At 43.5% G+C, this 20,954-nt stretch overlaps 1 protein-coding gene across 1 annotated transcript; it reads left to right on the plus strand.

Annotated features, from left to right (window-relative positions):
• Positions 1-18,169: 18,169 nt before the first annotated feature.
• LOC117362308 (olfactory receptor 51G2-like) lies at positions 18,170-19,117 on the plus strand. Its single transcript, XM_033948518.1, has one exon. The coding sequence runs from the start codon at positions 18,170-18,172 to the stop codon at positions 19,115-19,117; it is 948 nt and encodes a 315-aa protein (XP_033804409.1).
• The last annotated feature ends 1,837 nt before the right edge of the window (positions 19,118-20,954 follow it).

A 20,954-nucleotide genomic window follows, 5' to 3' on the forward strand; every position in this document is an offset into this window, starting at 1 on the left:
GGATGACTGTAACTCACTGTACAATCACATTTTCGTTACATCAATTAACCATTTACAGCTGGTGCAGAACACTGCAGTCAAATGAATTTTGTATGCCCAAAAAACTTGACCATGCTGCCCCTCCTGAAATAAGCATTTTGGTCGAAGGATCAAGTTCAAAGTACTTATGATGGCCCTTGAAAAGATTAGGTCCCAATTACTGCCCCACACTCTCTGTCATTCACAAGTCAGATGCATATGGGGACAATATCTTAGAGACAACAAACTATCTCCTAAACATGTCCAGTTTATTGAATGTTCTGTAACTCTTTTTATATCATTTTACATGAATCAGTGTCGTCAGCATGTGTCAGCATGTGACATAAATACAAACCATATATGGACACAGGTCACATGAAATTTTAAAGAAATAACAAGCATCTTACTATCTAAAGGCCAAAGTTTAAAGGTGCTTTGGTCAGCAGAGCCTTTTTCTTATCTAAAGCTTCTTGCAAATACGATTATGAAAACAATTGAATTTACTTCACAACAAGATAAGAATACACATCTTCTTAAACATAAAATGGCCTTGCAGTATTTCAGAGAAGGAAAAACAAACAGGGTCTGGTTTTCTTACAGCTTCAAACACAGCCTAAGGAAAACTACAAAATACATGATATGTGTCCCTTCAGCCCTTAAGGGTTTTTATTATTTTTTTTTTTACATAGGACTCTCCTGCTATCTGTACTTTTCCCTGATTCTGCACTTTCCCATAAAATGCTCATAAGACCAAATTCATCTCATAATTCCATTGTTGACTACAGCCAGACTTGGCTCTAGTAGACATTTGGATTTTTGCTTCCTTGTACCAACTCTTTGGAATATTTTGCCACTATTTCCTCAATTTATTGGCTAATAATCCGCCTGCTTTGTTTCCACATTCAAAATATGTTTGTTGCGTCAGCAGCATTACTTGAGCTTGTATATCCTTCAGCTCAAGTTCTCTACGATCATGCTGCTTTGCCTCAAAGGTATGCAAAAGAGACAGATTACACAGGGATACCTTGTGTGCTTCTTCCAATCGTGTTATATTTTGATGCAAACTAATAATACGAGCTCATCATTGCTTATTATGGAAACTGAGATACATCTGCCCTTCACAAAGCCTTAAAGCCTTCCCAAAGGATAACCAGGCTAACCTCCCTAATGTCAACGAAAGAGAAATACTCCTGTGCATCTCACTGTCAACAAGGGAGACAGTCGGATCTAGCAAAAGGTTATCATTTAAAGACCAAAAGGACTGCCCTACAGCTGGCAGCTTCAATGTATGTCGCAAGAGGATGGCGGCATGACCGAACCAGACCCTGGGTTCTATACTAACCCATTACACAAGGATAATTCTAAGAGCCAATAATTTATCCTCATATAAGAGCAATGCAGCAGAGAATAAAATGTAATCCTTCACCCCAGATTGGTGCAATCACCAGACATCTTCTAAGCCACATGCTTAAGTATTTGAAGAAGCTGTAGACAATCTCCATGTTTGAATTATCAAGCTGTGGACTCATGCTCCCCACGTTCGCTCATTTTTCAACACAGTGAGGATGAGCCATTTGGCTTAAGAGGGATTTCCTTGATAAAGCCCTGTGTGGGCGAAACATAGTTCTATGTCGGAGTGCTTGCCCTCCCCCCCCCACGTAGATGAAGATGAGTATTCTATTCTATTAAAAATTAAAAAATCTAAAAAATGTGTGATATATAAGATACAAATTTTGGGACCAATGACGAATTTGGGTGCCATTACTCTGTATGGTAAAAAGTTTAAGACATACAAAAGGTACCACTGAGGTCTTTGAGAGCATTTAGAATCTTGAAGAATTTATATAGGAAGCTTTATAGCCATAAGACCTGTCTAAATATACTTGTTTGAATAGCGGGTCTTTGGATCTATAATCTCAGAGCTGTTTAGAATTTGCTATACAATATGGTCATATTCCCTAGATGGCTTTATCTATTCCAGATGTTGCCTTTGCTACTTTCCCGCTCCCAAGAAACATGTCTTATTTGGGTTTTGCAGGCCTACTTGTGGCACAGAAAAAGAGCAAGGCTAACCTATGTCAGGGCCTGTTTACCAAGGGTAAGAGGGGGCTATGGGTTATTAAATATCTGATGGCATGCTATGGCCTGTCAAATGAGACATCTTAATAATTGGCTTAGAGGGACATCCACTTTTTCTGATACTTCTCTTGAGCCTTCTCTTTTACGTCCTTTTCATTTTAGTTACATGCTACATGTCACCAATCCATCCCTTCGATCACAGGTTTCCATATATTTGATTTTTTTTCCCCGGCTCGCCATACTTGGCGTTGGGTGTGCAAGAGCCTTCATATATCATCAGGGGTTGCGCCATATTTACCTATACAGGGTAATGCTGATTTTATACCAGGGATTCAGTGCTCCTCTTTTCATCGTTGGAAGGAGCAGGGTTTGTAATATCTGTTTCAAGTGGTTAAGGAGAAAGGTACTATGTATTCTTTTGAACAGTTACGACACAAATATTCTTTATTGCACACTGATGTTTTTGCCTACCTTCAATTGAAACACCACTTGTAGTCTCAACCTATATGTAATTTATTGGAGTCCTGTAGAGAGCATGTCTCTGAAATGTTTAGTTTATCAGCACAAATACATATACCTCTTTGTTTGGACTGTCAACTGAGCATTAATTTGGAACTCTTAGCCATACTTTGGACTGATGATTTACAGAGCCTGATTTCTGCACTCCACTTACAGCGCTATCTAAAGAAAGCTCTAATGTTGACTCCTAACATCATTTTGTGGGAACTCCAACATAAATTTTTCTTTCGTTTACATATCTCACCTACTAGAGCATTTCGTATGACTATTACCAGTTCTCATTGTTGTCTGAAATGTAGACAGTCCTATGCCTCATTAGGCCACCAATTTTGGTTCTGTCCTAATGTCATAGCATTTTGGCAACGTTTGGGACATGATATTTCACTTATGTGGCAACGGCATTGGACACCTACTCCACAAGATCTCTTTGGGACCTACACTCTCTTGCTTTCGAAGCGCAAAGGGATGTCAGCCTTTTTGGACCGCTCAATTCTTCAGGGACTGAAATCAATATTGGCTGTATGGATTGTGGCATACTCGCCATCTTATTCTCATTGGCAATCCCTTATGATTGGACATGCTGCCTTGGAGTGCCGTGACTTTCCTAGGGGAAAACGTTTTTGTTCCATATGGGAACCCTTTTGGCTCTCTATAGAAACATAGAAACATAGAAAGTTGACGGCAGATAAGGGCTATAGCCCATCAAGTCTGCCCACACCATTTACCCACCCTCTTAAGTCTACTGACCCCCTAAAGTACAATTTAATTATACTGTCACTCTACTGACCTGCTCATTCAAGTCCTAGTGACCCTATCCCTTGGCATGACCTCGTAGGGATCCCACATAGGTATCCCATTTGTTCTTGAAGTCTGGGATGACACCCTATGCTCACAGCAGACTACTGAATGGTTAACCTCGTTATTCTAGTTCTTGGATTTGCAACAGAGATACTTTTATTACTGTGGGGAGGGTTGGGGTGGGTGATATAGAACTGTTTATTACTATGCTATTCCAGATCTGTGTTTTTGTGGTTGGTTTGATTTTGAAAATGAATAAAAATATTTAAACATAAAATTATCTACTTCTAAACCCCCCCCAAAAAAAAAAAACCCAAACCCATAAAAATAAATGAAATGGAATTAGATTAAAAATTGAAATCAAAGGAAAAAAAAGGTGCTTGTGATGCCTCATTTACCCCCTCCTTTACTAGCACGTAGCGTGAGTTTTAGCGCCAGCAGTGGCAGTAACTGCTCTGACGCTGATGCGCGTTGGAGTAGTTACCACCACTGCCGGCACTAAAACCTGTGCGGGGTTAAAGACAGATGATGATTTAAATTGTTGTCGTGTTTTTAATTAGAGAGTTGCGCAGAGACAGAAATCCCACCCATCCCCACCCGTCCCCGCCAGGATCCTCTCCGTCCCCACCCATCCCCGCAAGGAATTACCTCCATTCCTGCCCATCTCCATAAAATGCAGCAATTACTTCTGACAGGATCATCAATTCCACAGTTTCTTTTGTGTTTGCGCTGCTGTTTTCCTTGTGGAATCTCTGGTGGAACCCTTTTTTTGTTTTCTGTTCAGGTAATTAACTTATAAACCCCCTCTTTTACTAAGGCTGACGTGTCCATTATATTATATGGACGAACCCTGCTCCAAAGCCTTCCATCCCTGTGGGAGTCCCATTGGCTAGAGGGGGTCCCTGTGGGAGTCCCGTGGGCCAGAGGGGGGTCCCCGTGGGAGTCCCGTGGGTTAGGGGGGATTCCCGCAATCTCCGTTACCGTGCAGACCTCTATTTTTAATATGATGACCTTCTGCTTTCGTATTGCATAGTGACGTGATGGCCTTTAATAGCTCTTTTTTTCATATCATTTTTTTATAGTTACTAAGGATTTATGTCAATCAGTTTTTAAAAAAAGAATATTGACAATTTTGCAAAGATCTGCAGCTTCAAAACTCCTTTTCTATCAGAGTTAACAATCATGGTGTTAGTTTTCTTCTACATTAGAAGATTTAAATATTTCATGCTTTAGATTAGCAGAGAATATTTTACTTTCTCATTTCACGCATTCATACACACATTAAACCACAAAATAACTTTCAGGACCTAGGACAGCAACAGCTCGTAGGGGCACATTGTCAGCCTTCATAAAAACGTTTTTACAATTTTTGGTTTAAGCTCATTGCCTCTACCTATCAGCAGGGGCCTATCTGGTGGTTGACACTGAGCAAGGTGCTGGTCTTGTCTTTGCCTCTCCTGGGTATCATTGCTCTCCCAGTGGTTGCCCTGTACTTCTGGGTTCACCTCAGTTTTAACTCTCTCTCTGGTAGCAGCAGAGGTTTTCGAGTGTTCCCTTCCACTGACTAGTCTGCTGCTTGACTGTGACGTGACCCTCTTCTTCCAGGAGTTCTGCCTCTATCGTCTCCTTTCTAGCTTCTGTCAGCTTTTCCCACCATTAAAATCTGATGTTTATCAGCAGTGAGATTAGCCATAACACATGCGCCTCTCTCCTGCTCACAGGACCCAGCAGTCCTTTCCTCTAATGTCCCCAATCCTGCCTCCATTGCAGCCTCTCACTGTGCTTTTTTGTATTTTATGTTCTCTAAACTGCCTTTTCGGTTAGTTTCAAATCTGGCAAATAAATAAACTCTGCTATCCTCCCAATTATTCAATCTCTATGTTAGACCTGTCCTAGTCATAGCCCGCAAATATCAAATACAGATTCACTCCTTCGCAGATGACATCCAACTATACCTACCACTAGGAGAAATCCATGACGGCCAGATCACGAAACTCCTAAACTGCCTCTTGAAAATCAGAAACTGGATGTATGTCAACAAATTATGCCTCTAAAATGAAACTCCATTGGATCTACAAAGAATACTGCAACTACATCCGTCCCTCGCTATGCTGGGACTCAACTGTGAAAGACCAAGCGCGCAGCCTAGGAATACTTCTTGATTCTAACCTATCACTTTCTGACCACATCTCTCAGGTGGTATCTTCCTCATTTTACTACCTGTGAGAACTACGAAAAATAAGGAATTACATTTCTGAGTCTGACATCACCCAGATACTCTATGCCTTAGTACTCTCCCACATGGACTACTGCAATGCACTATTCAATGGTCTCATAGCGAAGAACATACAATGTCTTCAGCATGTACAAAATGTGGCAATCAGTCTTCTAGAAAACCTCCGTGCCCATGACCATGTCTCCAAGACTCTACCATCTGCTCACTGGCTGCCTGTAGCCAAATACTGCACCTTCAAGAGCCTGATGCTAGCATTCAAATCCTTGCATGACATGGTACCGGACTACATGATGGCTAAGCTTCCTCCATATGTGCTGAATAGGTCCCTCTGCTCCCAAGATGAAATACACCTCAAAACGCCCCCTGGTCATGCCCTTCAACTGCAAACTGATAAATGACATTCCTACTCCCACTTCATACCGAGCCACTGGAATCAACTGCCCCCGCAGATCAGATCCCTTGAAGGACTTCTCAGCTTTAGGAAAGCAATAAAAACATACCTCTTCACCTAACTCCCCGGCCCATGACTGATGAATTACAATGAAATGTATATTGATACTGGATCCCAGTATGTGTCACATTAGGAAAACTTGTATTGAAAAATCCTGCACTGTAACTATGGCAAGTTTAACCTGTACACTGTCTAAATGTGTCAAATTAGGATAAAACTTGTATTGGAAAATTTGTACTGAGGTCATTTTTCTCAATGGAGTAGAGTAAACAGTGGAGTGCCACAGGGGTCTGTACTGGGACTGGTGCTATTTAACTTATTTATAAATTATCTGGAAGTTGGAACGATGAGTGAGGTGATTAAATTTGCAGATGACACTAAACTGTTCAAAGTTGTTAAAACGTATCCCATGTACATATCCCAAACTTTCTTGAATTCAGACAGAGTCTTGCCTGCACCACCTCTACCGGGAGACTATTCCACCTATTTACTGCCCTTTCTCTAAGTATAAGTGCTTTGAAAATGAGCCCTATTGTCTATAAAGTAGAAGAAGGAGACGTGTCTAAGTTTCTGTGATGAATAAGAATTTACCCAATTACTTTATATGCAGATTGGGTTAGATATTGAAATATTCTGATAGATCCAACACAAATTATATGATATCACACTACTGATTACATATAAGGGTGAAAACCTTTTAATGAGGACTGTTGTTCATTTTCCCCTATGGCAGTAAGTTTTGGTGCATTTGGAGGAAAAGAAAACACTCTGAGATTAAAGAGTGAAGAGCAAGTTAGAAAACAGAAAAGCACCAAATGTAGAGAATAAGTTGTATGGTTCTGAAGCTGATAGTGCTCTGAGATAGGGAATAAGACTCAGAACATTAGCATCAGGGCCATAGAGAGGAGAAAACTACTTTTGAAAAGTGACTGGAAGGAGGATGGGTGTCAGCCAAAGTCCAAAATGTAAGGTGGTAGCCCTACAATCCACCAGAGGTCCTGGGTTCAGTACCCTCAGAGAGGTTCAGCAGGAAGAGAAACTGATAACACCAATAGCCATGAGTGACTGTATATAGAATATATTGTGTAGAAATAGGCTTAATATTACAGAGATACCATATATATGCTTGGTACTAAAGTACAGAAAAATATTCCATTATAGAGATAAAAATAGGCTTTTACAACTAGAGAGTAGATTCAGAGGCTCCTTCTATTCTTTTGTAGGACAGAAAGGAAGATAAGCTAGAGTCTGGGGGGGGGGTGTAAACAAGGATCCAGAGAGAGAGAGAGGGGGGGTGTCAAGAGAAAAGGCTTTTATAGGTTGGAATCTTGTTCTAAAAATAGCATTTATTTTTAAATACACATTTTCCAGCATCTTTCTCTGCCATCCTTAATTGATAAGGTAGGTATGACACTTACAGGAATGGTAGATGGAATTAATCTGTCTGTCCCATTCAAGTAACATATCTTTCTTGATAAACAATCCAGCCTGGCTGAATACTTAGGGCTCCTTGTACGAAGGTGCGCAAGGGCTTTAATGCGCAGTGTGACAAACCTAGCACCCGCACTAGTTTTGCAGAAGAGCTGACCAGATTAATTCTGGGGACCAACTTGAGGCTGACCTCCCTTGCCCATATGACCAAAGCAGTGATGATCTGGATCAGGGGCAGGCAGACTTGCAACGTGGGCATCCTGTCTATACGTCAGCTAGGGCAGCCAAAGATAAGCTAGGTGAGCCTAGAAAACCCAGGCAAAACAGGCAAGGGAAGCCTGCAGTAGAACCAAAGCCCATCCCCCCTCTACAGGCTGAGGGGGAGTGGCTTTGGACTGATTAAAGGGAGGCTGAAGTAAGCAGTAGGGGGAGGAGAGAGTGACGAGGCTGAGTCACTCCAGCAGCCCAGAGCAGAGCAAGAGCCTTGGGACAAGGAAGCAGTGACTGAGGTCCCAGACTGGCCTATGCAGGAGGTGGAGGAAAGCCTTCCCACTTCTACCTGCCAGTTTCCAGAGTGGGTGGAAGGAATGGAAGTGCAGGAAGCTGGCTCCATTACAGAGTCAGGCACAGCCCAGGGACATTAATTAACAGTGAGTAGCTGGAAAAGCAGCCAGTGGTTTATTTTTCTCACTCTTTGAATAGGGAATGCTTTTTTATTCTGCTCCTTGTCATTGAAGCTAAACTTTAGGTTAACTGAGGAGGTTACTCACCTGAGGGATTTACTGCAGCGACCATGTGAAGTTTGGGCTAAAGTATATTGGACTACATGAATGCTTTGTGATTCTAAACCTCCCTGTGTGTGCCGTGGTTGGGAGGGTAATTACAGAACCTCTCTCTCAGCTCTGCTGCCTACTGAGAAATAACGGAAGCCCTCAGCAGCCTTAGGAAACGGTCTTGTTGTTAGCTGCCCAGGGGAGAACATGAATCGCCTGGTGTTATAAGATATGATGGGACTTCATGTACCTGCTGTGGAAATCTCAAACCACGGCTACAAGAGAAAAGTTTTGGTTTTGCTGAAATATAAGCCTAGTCTCTCTACTGAGCCAGAGCGAATGGTCTCAGGTGGGACAGATCTGTTTACGTGTTCTTTTGAACCTTTAATCTTTTTTTTTTCTCTTTCATTATTGAAAACTGGATTTTGTGGAGTGCTGCATGTGTGGCCTGTATGCTTTGTTCTTTTGACCATCGAGGTCAGATTAAAACTATTATTGTGTTTTGGAAGAATTCTGACTGGACTTTGTATTTTGAGGCCAATACTTACCCTTTTCTCCCAGGCCTAGGCGATTGCCTAAGGCCCAGTCAAAGACCTGAAGATACCCCCGGTGTGGGGGGACACGCCAGAGCATAGATTTTGTCACGATACCACTCCGCTCTGAGCAGTGCTTGTGACAGCGGAATAATTGCCCGCGCACTAGCCGCTACTGCCTCCTTTTGAGCAGGCAGTAGATTTTCAGCTAGCGCTAATCCAGTGCATGCGATAAAACCGGTAGTGCACCTTTGTAAAAGGAGCCCTTAATGTATGTGGAATTTGTGCAGGAGCTTTTAGGGTCTATCTGCATCAACATTCCAGAGTCAGATTGATAGAATGTCCCAGAGGCCTTTGCTGACGTTGGTTAGGCCAACCGAAAATGCTTTCAGCTAACAAAGTAAGGCTGACACGTGGCTTTTAAAGTCAGTCCGTTGGTTGCTTATTAAATAGCATTGAACATAGAAGATCTACTCAATATCCACCTTCTCTCGATTATGACTTGATACCATCTACACCTTCCCATACACTTCGTACACGTCAACAGAATCTTCTTACTATTCCATCTCTTCGATACATCACAAAGGCATCTACTAGAGAAGGTATCTTTTCAGTTAATTGTCCACAACTTTGGAATGCTCTCCCTAAACATAATCGGTCTGAAACCAATTTAGAACATTTCAAATCACTTTTAAAATCTTTCTTATTTTCAGTTCGATTCAATTGATTTATGTCTCAGGCAAGACTCAATGAGTATCAATATAGATTTAGAAGCACACATTAAGTTTTACTATACTTTATTTGTCCTTTATCTGTTAATAATGTAATTTCATAGTTTCATATATCAGACTGTATTTTCCAATTTTACTCTATTTTAATTTCTTATTTTAAATGGAACCCACATATATCAAATGTTAAATAAACTTGGAAACTTGAATTGACCTCAGGAAGCAGAGAGGAATACGCAAATAGCTTGTACTCTCTCCAGCAACTAGCTTGGTTGCATATAAGGATTTTTCTCTATTGACAATGCAAGGAAATAGCTGACACCTGTAGCCTTGTTGATATTAGTTTGGATGGATTTCCACTTGTACCCGTTCAAAATCCTGAGTGGAGTAGAACGGGTACAAGTGGATCAATTTTTCACTCCGTCATAAATTACAAAGACTAGGGGACACTCAATTACAGGGAAATACTTTTACAACCAATAGGAGGACATTTTTTTCACTCAGAGATTAGTTAAACTCTGGAACGCGTTGCCAGAGGATGTGGTAAGAGCAGATAGCGTAGCTGGTTTTAAGGAAGGTTTGGACAAATTCCTGGAGGAAAAGTCCATAGTTTGTTATTGAGAAAGCCACTGCTTGCCCTGGATTGGTAGCATAGAATATTGCTACTCCTTGGGTTTTGGCCAGCTGGCCACTGTGAGAATGGGCCACCTGGTTGACCCAGTAAGGCTATTCTTATGTTCTTATTACATTTATTGACTTCTATTCCACCTTAACCTTTCAGTTCTTGCAGATTACAATAAAAGGTATCTGGACATTCCCAGGGAACTACATTTCAAAGCTTATTATTAGACAAACATTGGATTAGCATTGCAGGACATATTTTCTAAATAACATCATTTTGATATCTTTTCCGGAAGATTCTAAGATCTGACCTAAGATTCATCATTAATTTGGAAGATAGTTTGCAATTTGAGTGCCCTATATTTCAGGTGAGCACTGAAAAAATATTTACATTCAGTGAAACTGAGCCAAAGGACTTTGTTGACCCTGAGGACCTTGACTGTTTCAGTAGAGAATATAAATAGCTCTAGTAGTCATTGTGGTTTAATCCGAGGATGGCTGTGAAGGATCATGCCACATCTATGTTAACAGATCCTGAAGAAGACCAGTAAGTGGATTCTTTTTGGAGAAAAGGGTGGGGAATGCTAGTTAAACCAAACCTGTTCAACCGATTTGTAACCATGAACTCTTAATGCCTTACCATGTACTCAATGTTTCTACACTGTGTCTATCACTCTGACTTTCTCCCACTCAACTTGTATCCACCCTCTCCACATGTATTCGACGACTTCGTTGTAATTATTTTCGCAGATTGTCCAGCTCTTCTTGTTGTAAACCGCCTCGAACTACCATGGCTTTGGTGGTATATAAGAATAAAATTATTATTATTGTTATTATTATTTTTGCACCCAGCAAGCACTCTTTCATATTTTTGAAGTTTATTTGGTGAGGAGCATGGTTAAAAATTCAGATTTGTCTATTCATAAACGGCATCATGAAAGAATGCATGGTAGTAAATAGGAACCAGCTATTTTCCTCCCTCTGTCTCACTGCTCTTGCTTTCTTTGCTCTAAGGAGATTGCTCTGAGTAAATAGGTCGAAAGTCTTGCTTAAAAACAACCCTGCTCCAGGGGTCCTCCATAGTGTAGGCATTTTTAGCTGGGCTGCAAGGAGATCTTCCCAGAAAGATTTATAGGTCAGGGAGGAAATAACATGTCTTTTACTTTGGGACATAGACGATTTTACCCCTCATGGCTTTGCACAGTAAACAACAGCAGCACTTTTAGACCCAATAGGGATAATTCGGTACCTGGCGCCTGAAGTTTCCTTATACAGTACTAGTGTTTAAGCCCGTTACATTAACGGGTGCTAGAGTAGATGTCTGTCTGTCTGTCTGGTTTTTTTTCTTTGTCTCTCTCTCCTTGGATGCTGTCTGTCAGTCTGTCATTCTTTTTGTCTGTGTCTCTCCCTGGCCCCCTGTCTGTCTGTTTTTCTTTCTGTCTATTTCCCTGGCCCCCTGCCTGCCTGTATTTCTCTGTTGTGCCATGCCTGCTTGTCTCTCCGTGGCCCCCTTCTGTTCCCCCCCTCCCAGAGCAAAGCATGATTGCTGTCTGCCCCCCAGCACACCCCTTTCCCAAAGCAGCCCCTTTCCCTCTCCCCCTGCCCCCTGTTGTGCCATGCCTGCCTGCTCCTTGGCCCCCTTCTGTTCCCCCCTCTCCCAGAGCAAAGCATGATTGCTGTCTGCCCCCAGCACATCCCTCCCCCCCAAAGTAGCCCCCTCTCCTTCTCCCCATGGCCCCCTGTAGTGCCAAGCCTGCCTGTTCCGTGGCCCCCTTCTGCTCCCCCTCCCATTCTTATCCTCCCTCCATCCATTGTTCCTGGTGTCTTCTGGCCCACTGGCATGAACCGCTTCTGCCGTTGCTGTTCTTCTTCGACAAAGCAGCCTGCTGAGGTTCGCTGGCCAGCTATAGCTCTCCACCTCGGTAGCACGTTCCCTCTGACGCAAAGCTGGATTGTTGATTCAACATTGCCTTGATAATCAATGTGACTGTTGGGCAGACTGGATGGACCAGGCAGGTCTTTATCCAGGCACCTGAGTGCTTTAACATCCAGGTGCACGCATCTAGCAGCTTTAGTGCTGTGTGCACATACGTGACAATATGTTATTCTAAATGTTAACACGTACATACATGAGCCCCTGGTTTATGGAACTGTCCTTCACATGTCCTGATCACCTCTTATGTAATCCACCTTGAACCGGAATAAAAGTCACTAATGTAATGATGTAATATAATTAACATGTGGTGGACACCTGGAATGCGCTTCCAGAGGACGTAATAGGGCAGAGTACGGTACTGGGGTTTAAGAAAGGATTGGACAATTTCCTGCTGAAAAAGGGGATAGAAGGGTATAGATAGAGGATTACTACACAGTCCTGGACCTGTTGGGCCGCCGCGTGAGCGGGCTGCTGGGCACGATGGACCCCCAGGTCTGACCCAGCGGAGGCATTGCTTATGTTCTTATGTTCTTATATAGTGGGGGGGGGGGGGGTGTAATTAAGGGGACTATTTGAAACCTGGTTGCAGGTGAATAAAACTTCATCAAATGGCTGCAGTCCTAGATGAGCTGCCAGTTTTCCCAGCCGTCTCTAGACATCAGATGGTTTGGGAACTTGATTCTGTGATCCCATCAATCTGTGGAGTCAGCATTAACATTTCCCCTGTCTGGGTTCAAGGGTGTTAGAAGAAGTGAAAACATCCTTTTGGACTGATGCACGATTCTATTTCCTGTGCTACTGTAAACATCAGGCAGGGCTATGTGAGTCTCACGACACTCACAGACTCTGTAGGATATAATGTGGTCATTTCGATTCACAGAACTGACACCGTTCATTCACACAGGCTGCAAAGGCAGAATATGAACACAGATTGGGAATGTTGCAGTTTGGGTGTTACCTGTACAGAACAAAACAGCCTGGACTAGATACCTAGAGCCGAGACAACAGCTTCAGGACTTTTCCTGATCAGAGGTGAGAGGCTGATATGCAACTGATGGGGAGAGGGACCTGAAGGCGACAAAACAGTGTGACAAGTAGGTGGCTATAGTCAGAAGGATGCTGGGTCGAATAGAGAGAGGCATAAACAGCATTAGAAAGGTGTTGATGCCCCAGTACAGGTCCTTGGTGAGGCCCCACCTGGAATACTGTGTTCAGTTTTGGAGGCCATATCTGGCTAAGGATGTAAAAAAACTTAAAGTGGTTCATAGGAAATGGTATGAGACTTGTTCCAAAAGGTGTGCAAGAAAAGACTGGAGGACCTGAATATGTATACTCTAGAGGACAGGAGAGATATGATACATAAGAACATAAGCAATGCCTCCGCTGGGTCAGACCTGAGGTCCATCATGCCCAGCAGTCTGCTCATGTGGTGGCCCAACAGTCCAGGACCTGTGCAATAACCCTCTATACCCCTCTATCCCTTTTTCCAGGAAATTGTCCAATCCTTTCTTAAACCCCAGTACTGTACTCTGCCCTATTACGCCCTCTGGAAGCGCATTCCAGGTGTCCACCACACGTTGGGTAAAGAATAACTTCCTAGCATTTGTTTTGAATCTGTCCCCTTTCAACTTTTCCGAATGCCCTCTTGTTCTTTTATTCTTTCTACTCTCTACTCTCTCTATGCCCTTCATGATCTTATAAGTCTCTATCATATCCCCTGTAAGTCTCCTCTTCTCCAGGGAAAAGAGACCCAGCTTCTCCAATCTCTCAGCGTATGAAAGGTTTTCCATCTCTTTTATCAGACGTGTCGCTCTCCTCTGAACCCTCTCGAGTAACGCCATGTCCTTCTTAAGGTACAGCGACCAATATTGGACGCAGTACTCCAGATGCGAACGCACCATCGCCCGATACAACGGCAGGATAACTTCTTTTGTTCTGGTAGTAATACCCTTCTTGATTATACCTAGTATTCTATTTGCTCTCTTAAAAGGTAGTAATATAGAAACAAATCTTTTCCAGAGAAAGGAAAATGGTAGAACTAGAGGGCATGAATTGAGGTTGAGGGGTGGCAGAGTAATGTTAGGAAATTCTTTTTTTCATGGAGAGGGTTTTAGATGCCTGGATTGCCCTCCTGAGGGAGATGAAAATGGTGACGGAATTCAAAAAAGCATGGGATGAACACAGAGGATCTCTAGTTAGAAAATGAATGGTATAAAATAAACAAAATCTTAAGGGCTGAGGACTTTATAGAGCTATGGTTAGACCACACTTAGAATACTGTGTCCAGCACTGGTCTCCATACCTTAAGAAGGATATAACTCTGCTGGAGAGGGTGCAGAGGCGAGCCACGAAACTAGTCAAAGGTATGGAGAAATTGAGCTACAGAGAACGCCTCAAGAAACTGGGATTGTTCACCCTCGAGAAGAGAAGACTGCGAGGAGATATGATAGAGACTTTTAAAATATTAAAAGGATTTGACAAAATAGATCAGGAACCCTCATTACTAACATTTTCAGATGTGACACGGACAAGAGGTCATAGCCTGAAACTGAGCGGCAGCAGGTTCAGGACTAACATCGGAAAGTTCTGTTTCGTACAACGAGTGGTGGGCACTTGGAATGCTCTCCCGGAAGAGGTTGTGATGGAGACTACTGTTCTGGGTTTCAAACGCAAGTTAGATGCATACCTTCTTGCTAATCATATTGAGGGATACGGGAAATCCGGGTCTCCATAAAGGAGTACCTAAATGGGCCTCCGCGTGTGCGGATCGCCGGACTAGATGGACCTAGGTCTGATCCGGAGAAGGCATTTCTTATGTTCTTATGGGCATTCTGCAGGGATAATCAAGCTTTTAACAAAGCATCCAGGGCACCATGTGGACATTTGTGACTAGACCTGTTTTAAAAATGAATGAGAGTCAAAAAGGTGCCCAAACTAAGCACTGGAGGGATTAAGGCATGACCCCACCTCCCTTACTCCCCCTATGGTCATACAGACAACTGAGCAGAGAAGAAGGTCAGGGGTGCCCAAAAGGTCAATCACAATCGACCAGTAGATCGCGAAGGCAACGTGAGTCACTCGCGGAGCTCATCTCGGGCTCCGTGATAGACTCACGTTGCCTTCCGTTCTACCTGCTTCCCGACTCTGTAAAGAGGACGCTGAAGCGCCGGGCCGACCAACATTCCTCATTCAACGTCAATTCTGACATCTGAGAGGAAGTTCCGGGCCAGCCAATCGCTGCCTGGCTGGCCCAGAACTTCCTCTCTGACGTTAGAATTGATGTCGGGTGGGGAAGGTTGGTCGGCCTGGCGCTTCAGTGTCCTCTTTACGGCGGCGGCCTGCTCCCTGATTGCAGCGGCGGTGGCGGCCTGTTCCCCGATTGTAGCGGCGGTGGCATGGGGGAGGGTAGGGAGACAGACAGCAAGGGCATGGAGAGAGAAAGACAGGGAGACAGAAAGAAAAGGGGCATGGAGAGAGAAAGACAGGGAGACAGAAAGAAAAGGGGCATGGAGAGAGAAAGACAGACATACAGATATAAAGGGGGGGGCAGAGAGACAGAAAGACAGAAAGAAAGATGGACAGAAAGAAAGGGGAGGAGGGCAGGGAGAGAGGAAGAAAAAGTTGGTGGAGAGAATGAGGTCTGGAGGAGAGGAAGCATACAGGCTGAAAGAAGGGAAGAAAGATTGGATATACAGTCAGAGAAAGTGCAACCAGAGACTCATGAAATCACCAGACAACAAAGGTAGGAAAAATGATTTTATTTTCAATTTAGTGATCAAAATGTGTCTGAATTTATATCTGCTGTCTATATTTTGCACTATGGCCCCCCTTTTACTAAACTGCAGTAGTAGATTTTAGCGCAGGGAGCCTATGAGTGTCGAGAGCAGCGCTGGGCATTCAGCGCAGCTCCCTGCGCTAAAAACTGCTATTGTAGTTTAATCAAAAGGAAGGGAGTATATTTGTCTATTTTTGTATGGTTGTTACTGAGGTGACATATGGTAACCCTACTTACAGCATTCTGTAAGGAGCTCATGTGAATGTTGGCCATGGCCTCCTCTAAGAACAATCCCCCCTTTCATTTTCATACTAAGTCATTTTTGCGTGTAATTACAGAACAGCAGTTAGTGTGCTATTGCCATACCCTTGTGAATGGTGGAATTCTGTAAATTTTAGCATTCAGAGGACACTTAAATTTAGGTGGCCTTTTATAGAACGAGGGGGTGTATGACTAAAGCTACCAAATAGTAAATTTAAAACTGAGAAAATATTTCTTCACTCAACATGTAATTACATTTTGGAATGTAACAGTTAGCTTAGCAGGGTCAAAAAAAAAGTTCATAAGCCATTATAAAAATGGATGGGGATAAACAGCATAAAATCTCTTTTTACTCTTTCGGGATCTTGCCAGGGACTTGTGACCTGGATTGGCCACTGCTGGAAGCAGGATACTGGGCTTGATGGTCCTTCAGACTGTCCTGGTGTGGCGATGCTTATGTTCTTATGTACATACTAGTGTTTAAGCCCGTTAGATTAACGGGTGCTAGAATATATGTGCAGACTTAAGAGTTAAAACAATTTACTGAAAACTTACCATGAGAACTTTAATATCCATTGTATGGTTGATTTATTATAAGTTGTTATATTTTTCCTATTTGTTGTTACTTGGTCACTGTATGTATTTCTGTCTTTGTTTTGGTGTTTGTCTCCTATGCTGCTGGATGTCTGTATTTTTTTTTTCTGTGCATATCTCTTTTGACAATGTATTTGAATGCCATGTACCTGTGTTTGCTGTATCAGTAGCCCCTGTCCTTCGGTGTGTGTATTTGAATGCCATCTATATTTTTTTGAGTGTTTATGTGACATATTTATGTCAATGTGTCAGGTTTTTTTTCCCAATGTCTCTCCTTGGCCCCTGTCCTTCGGTGTGTGTTTGGAGATGTCAGGGGGTTGTTGGGGGAATATTCCCCTTCTTTCACCTACCTTTTTTAAAATAAGCATGGACGTTGCACAGAGTAACTTCAAAACGGCCGGGACTTAGGAGAATGAGAGCTGACCCCCCCCCCCTTCCCCGCCGCACCCAGGCCCCGGCGGTCCCCGCCGGCAGGAGGAGGGCTTCAAGGAAGCCGGCAGTCGGCGGAAGGCAGACGCAGGCCCAGGACGGACTTGCTGCAGCTCGCGCCACCTTCAAAATTATGGCCCCACACCGCCTCCCTGCTCGCGCAGATCTCCATCAACGAAAAACGGCACTACCATGTGAAGTATATTTTTAAATTTTAAAGTCGCTGCGGCTCCTCTCATGAGCCGCACCTGCGTCGGAGAAGGCTTCCGACACAGGCAGCGATCGTGAGAGGAGCCGCCACGTCAACTTTAAACTTTAAAAATATACTTCACATGGTGTTTTTCCATTTCCGGCTGTGCCCTTGCTTTCTCCCTAGCTCCCAGTGCCCTACCGGTCTGTACACCGCGATCTGGAGAGCAGGGAGTCCAACGCTGGCGGCTGGAAAGCAGTAAGGCTGGGGACTCGCGCATGCGCACTCCTGCAAAGCCACGGACATACAGATCAGGGAAAACAGAAGCACGCAGTTGAGTGCGCATGCGCGGCTAGCGTTTTATTATTTTAGATATAAGTGAGGCACAGGAAAGAGCTAAAAGGTATACAATTACTATCTTCTGCACGTATTCTGAATGTAGAAACAGAAGGAATGAATTGATGTTTGTAAAGTTCCACCAGCATTTTCAGCATTCAGGCTTGAACGCACCTCCTGAGAAACTTTGATTAAGGTACGCTAACCGATTTAGCACCCACTAAATATCTCATATTCTATCATCGCGTTATCATCTTCCCCAGCTATATGCACATTTGTTGTCCAAAATTAAACTTTTTCTTGTTTATTCTGCTCCTGCTTCTAGGGGTTAAACTGGAGTTAGAAAATTGCTTAATGTCAAATTCCTCCTTTATCCCACTCCATAAACTGATTTCATTTAAATATTTCTTCCTGATCTAGAGAAGCAAAATCGAACTGCATGTTGAACCATCTTCTATAAAATGATCCCTTGGAACAGCACCACCTTGAGTCCTCTGACCTTCACCTTGCTTGGCATTCCTGGGCTGGAAGCTTCACACATCTGGATCTCCATCCCTCTCTGCGCACTGTATGTTTTTGCACATCTGGGGAACTTCACTATTCTTCTCATTATCAAAACAGAACGGAGTCTCCACACCCCCATGTACTTCTTCCTCTCCATGTTGGCTATCAATGATATATGCATGACATTGACTACATTACCCACAATGCTCCGTGTATTTTGGTTTAACGCTAACAAAATCCACGTTGATGCCTGCTACATCCAGATGTATTTTCTTCATGGTTTTTCACTAATTGAGTCTTCGGTGCTCTTGGCCATGGCCCTTGATCGTTTTGTTGCAATCTGTAACCCGCTGAGATACACCTCCATCCTGACCAGTCCTGTCATAAACAAGATTGGGGTGGCCATTGTAATTAGGTGCTCGGTATTGCTCATCCCGCTACCTTTCCTACTTAAGCGTCTGTCATTTTGTAAAAATAATGTTCTTTCTCATTCATTCTGTTTCCATCCTGATATTCTGAAACTCGTGTGTGCGGATACCAGAATCAACAGTATCTACGGTTTGTTCGTCCTTGTTTTCACTGCTGGAATAGACTCCGCTTGCATTGCTTTGTCTTACGTGAGGATCCTCATGACTGTCCTGAGTATTGCTTCACAAGAACGCCTGAAGGCATTTAACACCTGTGTGTCCCATATCTGCGCCGTCCTTATCTTCTACATCCCAATGATGGGGCTTTCTGTTGTACACAGGTTTGGGAAAAATGCCCCTCCCGTGATCTACTTTCTCATGGGCAACATCTATCTTTTGATTCCTCCTGTATTAAACCCAATAATCTATAGTATCAAAACAAACCAGATTCAGAGGGTGTTACTCCGAATATTCAATCTAAAGTCAGATCAGATCTGAATGATGAAAGCAGAATGGGAAGAACATGTAAAGAGCTTGTTCTGTATATATTGTACTGTTTGATCAGACACTCTAGTCCTTCCTTCTAGGGTTGGCCTATATGAAGACATTGCTTTGTGGTCTTGGAAGTTCCTAAACTGCCATCCATCCACTTTTAATCAGTAAATGAGTACCTGGCTATAGCCGAGGATTAAAGACAACCAGGGATAACAATGGGAACTGCCCCCTCTCCCGCTAATTCTCTGCCATGAAAATGTCACACATGTGTTCTCAACTTGGTTCTAGCAAACAGGGGACCACCTTAATTTTTACCTTTAGATAATCTGGTTTATTCTTGCACTAGTCCTTAAGTACTTGGTACATCAAAATTGATTTTATCTCCCTATTATTCCTTATGGTGGTAGGGATGATCTGATTAAAATTATCTTTCTCCCTAAGGTTTGGTACCTTTTCTATGATATTCCAATTGCTCTGTCAAATACATTTTCCTTGTAAGTCAACAGCTGGGATTCAAGACAAAGTTAGACAAGTTCCTGCTGAACCGGAATGTACGCAGGTAAGGCTGGTCTCAGTTAGGGCACTGGTCTTTGACCTGGGGGCCGCCGTGTGAGTAGACTGCTGGGCACGATTGACCACTGGTCTGACCCAGCAGCGGCGATTCTTATGTTCTTAAACTCCATGGATTTCTATGAAAATACTTAATTGCCCTATAGTAAATATGGCCTTCAACTTCTTTCTTCTGACGTTATCTAGATGAGACTCTCTAGCAGACCCTACTGCGGTGTTGAGTGGTTCCTGGTGAAGTGAACCTAAGAAGGTCATCCTTTTGGGAGCTCCTTCATGAATGACTAGAATGCTGAGTGTCTGATGGGCCAAGGTATGGATAGGGGGTTATTTTAGTATCATGTTGATTTTATTACCTGGTTTAATGAGAAAAGAAATTATTTAAGTCAGTGTTCTTCAACTGCCAGTCCGCGGACCGGTGTCAGTCCGCAAAAAAATCTTGCCAGTCCGTGAAGGATTCGGGTCCCCACTGCAACAAAAGGTGCCGGCGACAGCTGACTTGCAACTTCCTGTTGCCATCGCTGTGCCGGGACTACTACCTTCACCGGGACTCCTGCCACGTATGCCTCCTGCCTTTGTCTCCGCACCTCCAGACCAGCGGTGGCAGATCTGTGTGCTTTTAACTTCGGCACCCAGCTACCCCTAAGCAGTAGTTTAGCCGCAGTTTCACGAGGCAGCCTCGGGGCCTTTGCTAGGCCGGCCCGCTTCGATGATGTGATGTTGGCCGGCCTACCAAAGGCCCCGAGGCTGCCTCATGAAACCGCAGCTAAACTATTGCTTAGGGGCAGCTGTATGCCGAAGTTAAAAGCACACAGAGCTGCCGCTAGCCTAAGGACTCTTGGGCCCGCTGAAGGAGCGCAAAGAGCAGCTGTCCTAGAGGTCTCCCTTCCTCTCACCTTTGCAGGTCCCTTTTTTTTTTTTTTTCAAACGGCGATGGGCCCCGGCATTGACGTCAAGTAAGTTCCACTGTTACCTTGCAAGTGGTGCTGCTCGGCCAAAGCTTCCCCTCTGACGTGAGCTTCCTGTTTCCGCCTGGGCACAGTTCATGTCAGAGAGGAAGCTTTGGCCGAGCAGCACCGAGCTCAGCCTTTCCATAACCCGGACAAACTGCTGGGTTTTGGAAATCTCTCCAGTTGCCCAGATAGTCCTCTAAAAAGAGGACATGTCGAACAAGCAGCTATTCAAAATAGTAAATAAAACCAGGCCTTCCCAATCACAACTAACCAGCAATTATTTTGCCACATACTCTGGCAACAAAATTAACTCCCCCACC

Source organism: Geotrypetes seraphini, chromosome 6, assembly GCF_902459505.1.
Source record: "Geotrypetes seraphini chromosome 6, aGeoSer1.1, whole genome shotgun sequence".
NCBI lineage: Eukaryota > Metazoa > Chordata > Amphibia > Gymnophiona > Dermophiidae > Geotrypetes > Geotrypetes seraphini.

What these genes read in the sequence shown, in the direction of transcription:
- LOC117362308 (XM_033948518.1), top strand. Translation starts at nt 18,170, where the DNA reads ATGATCCCTTGGAACAGCACCACCTTGAGTCCTCTGACCTTCACCTTG.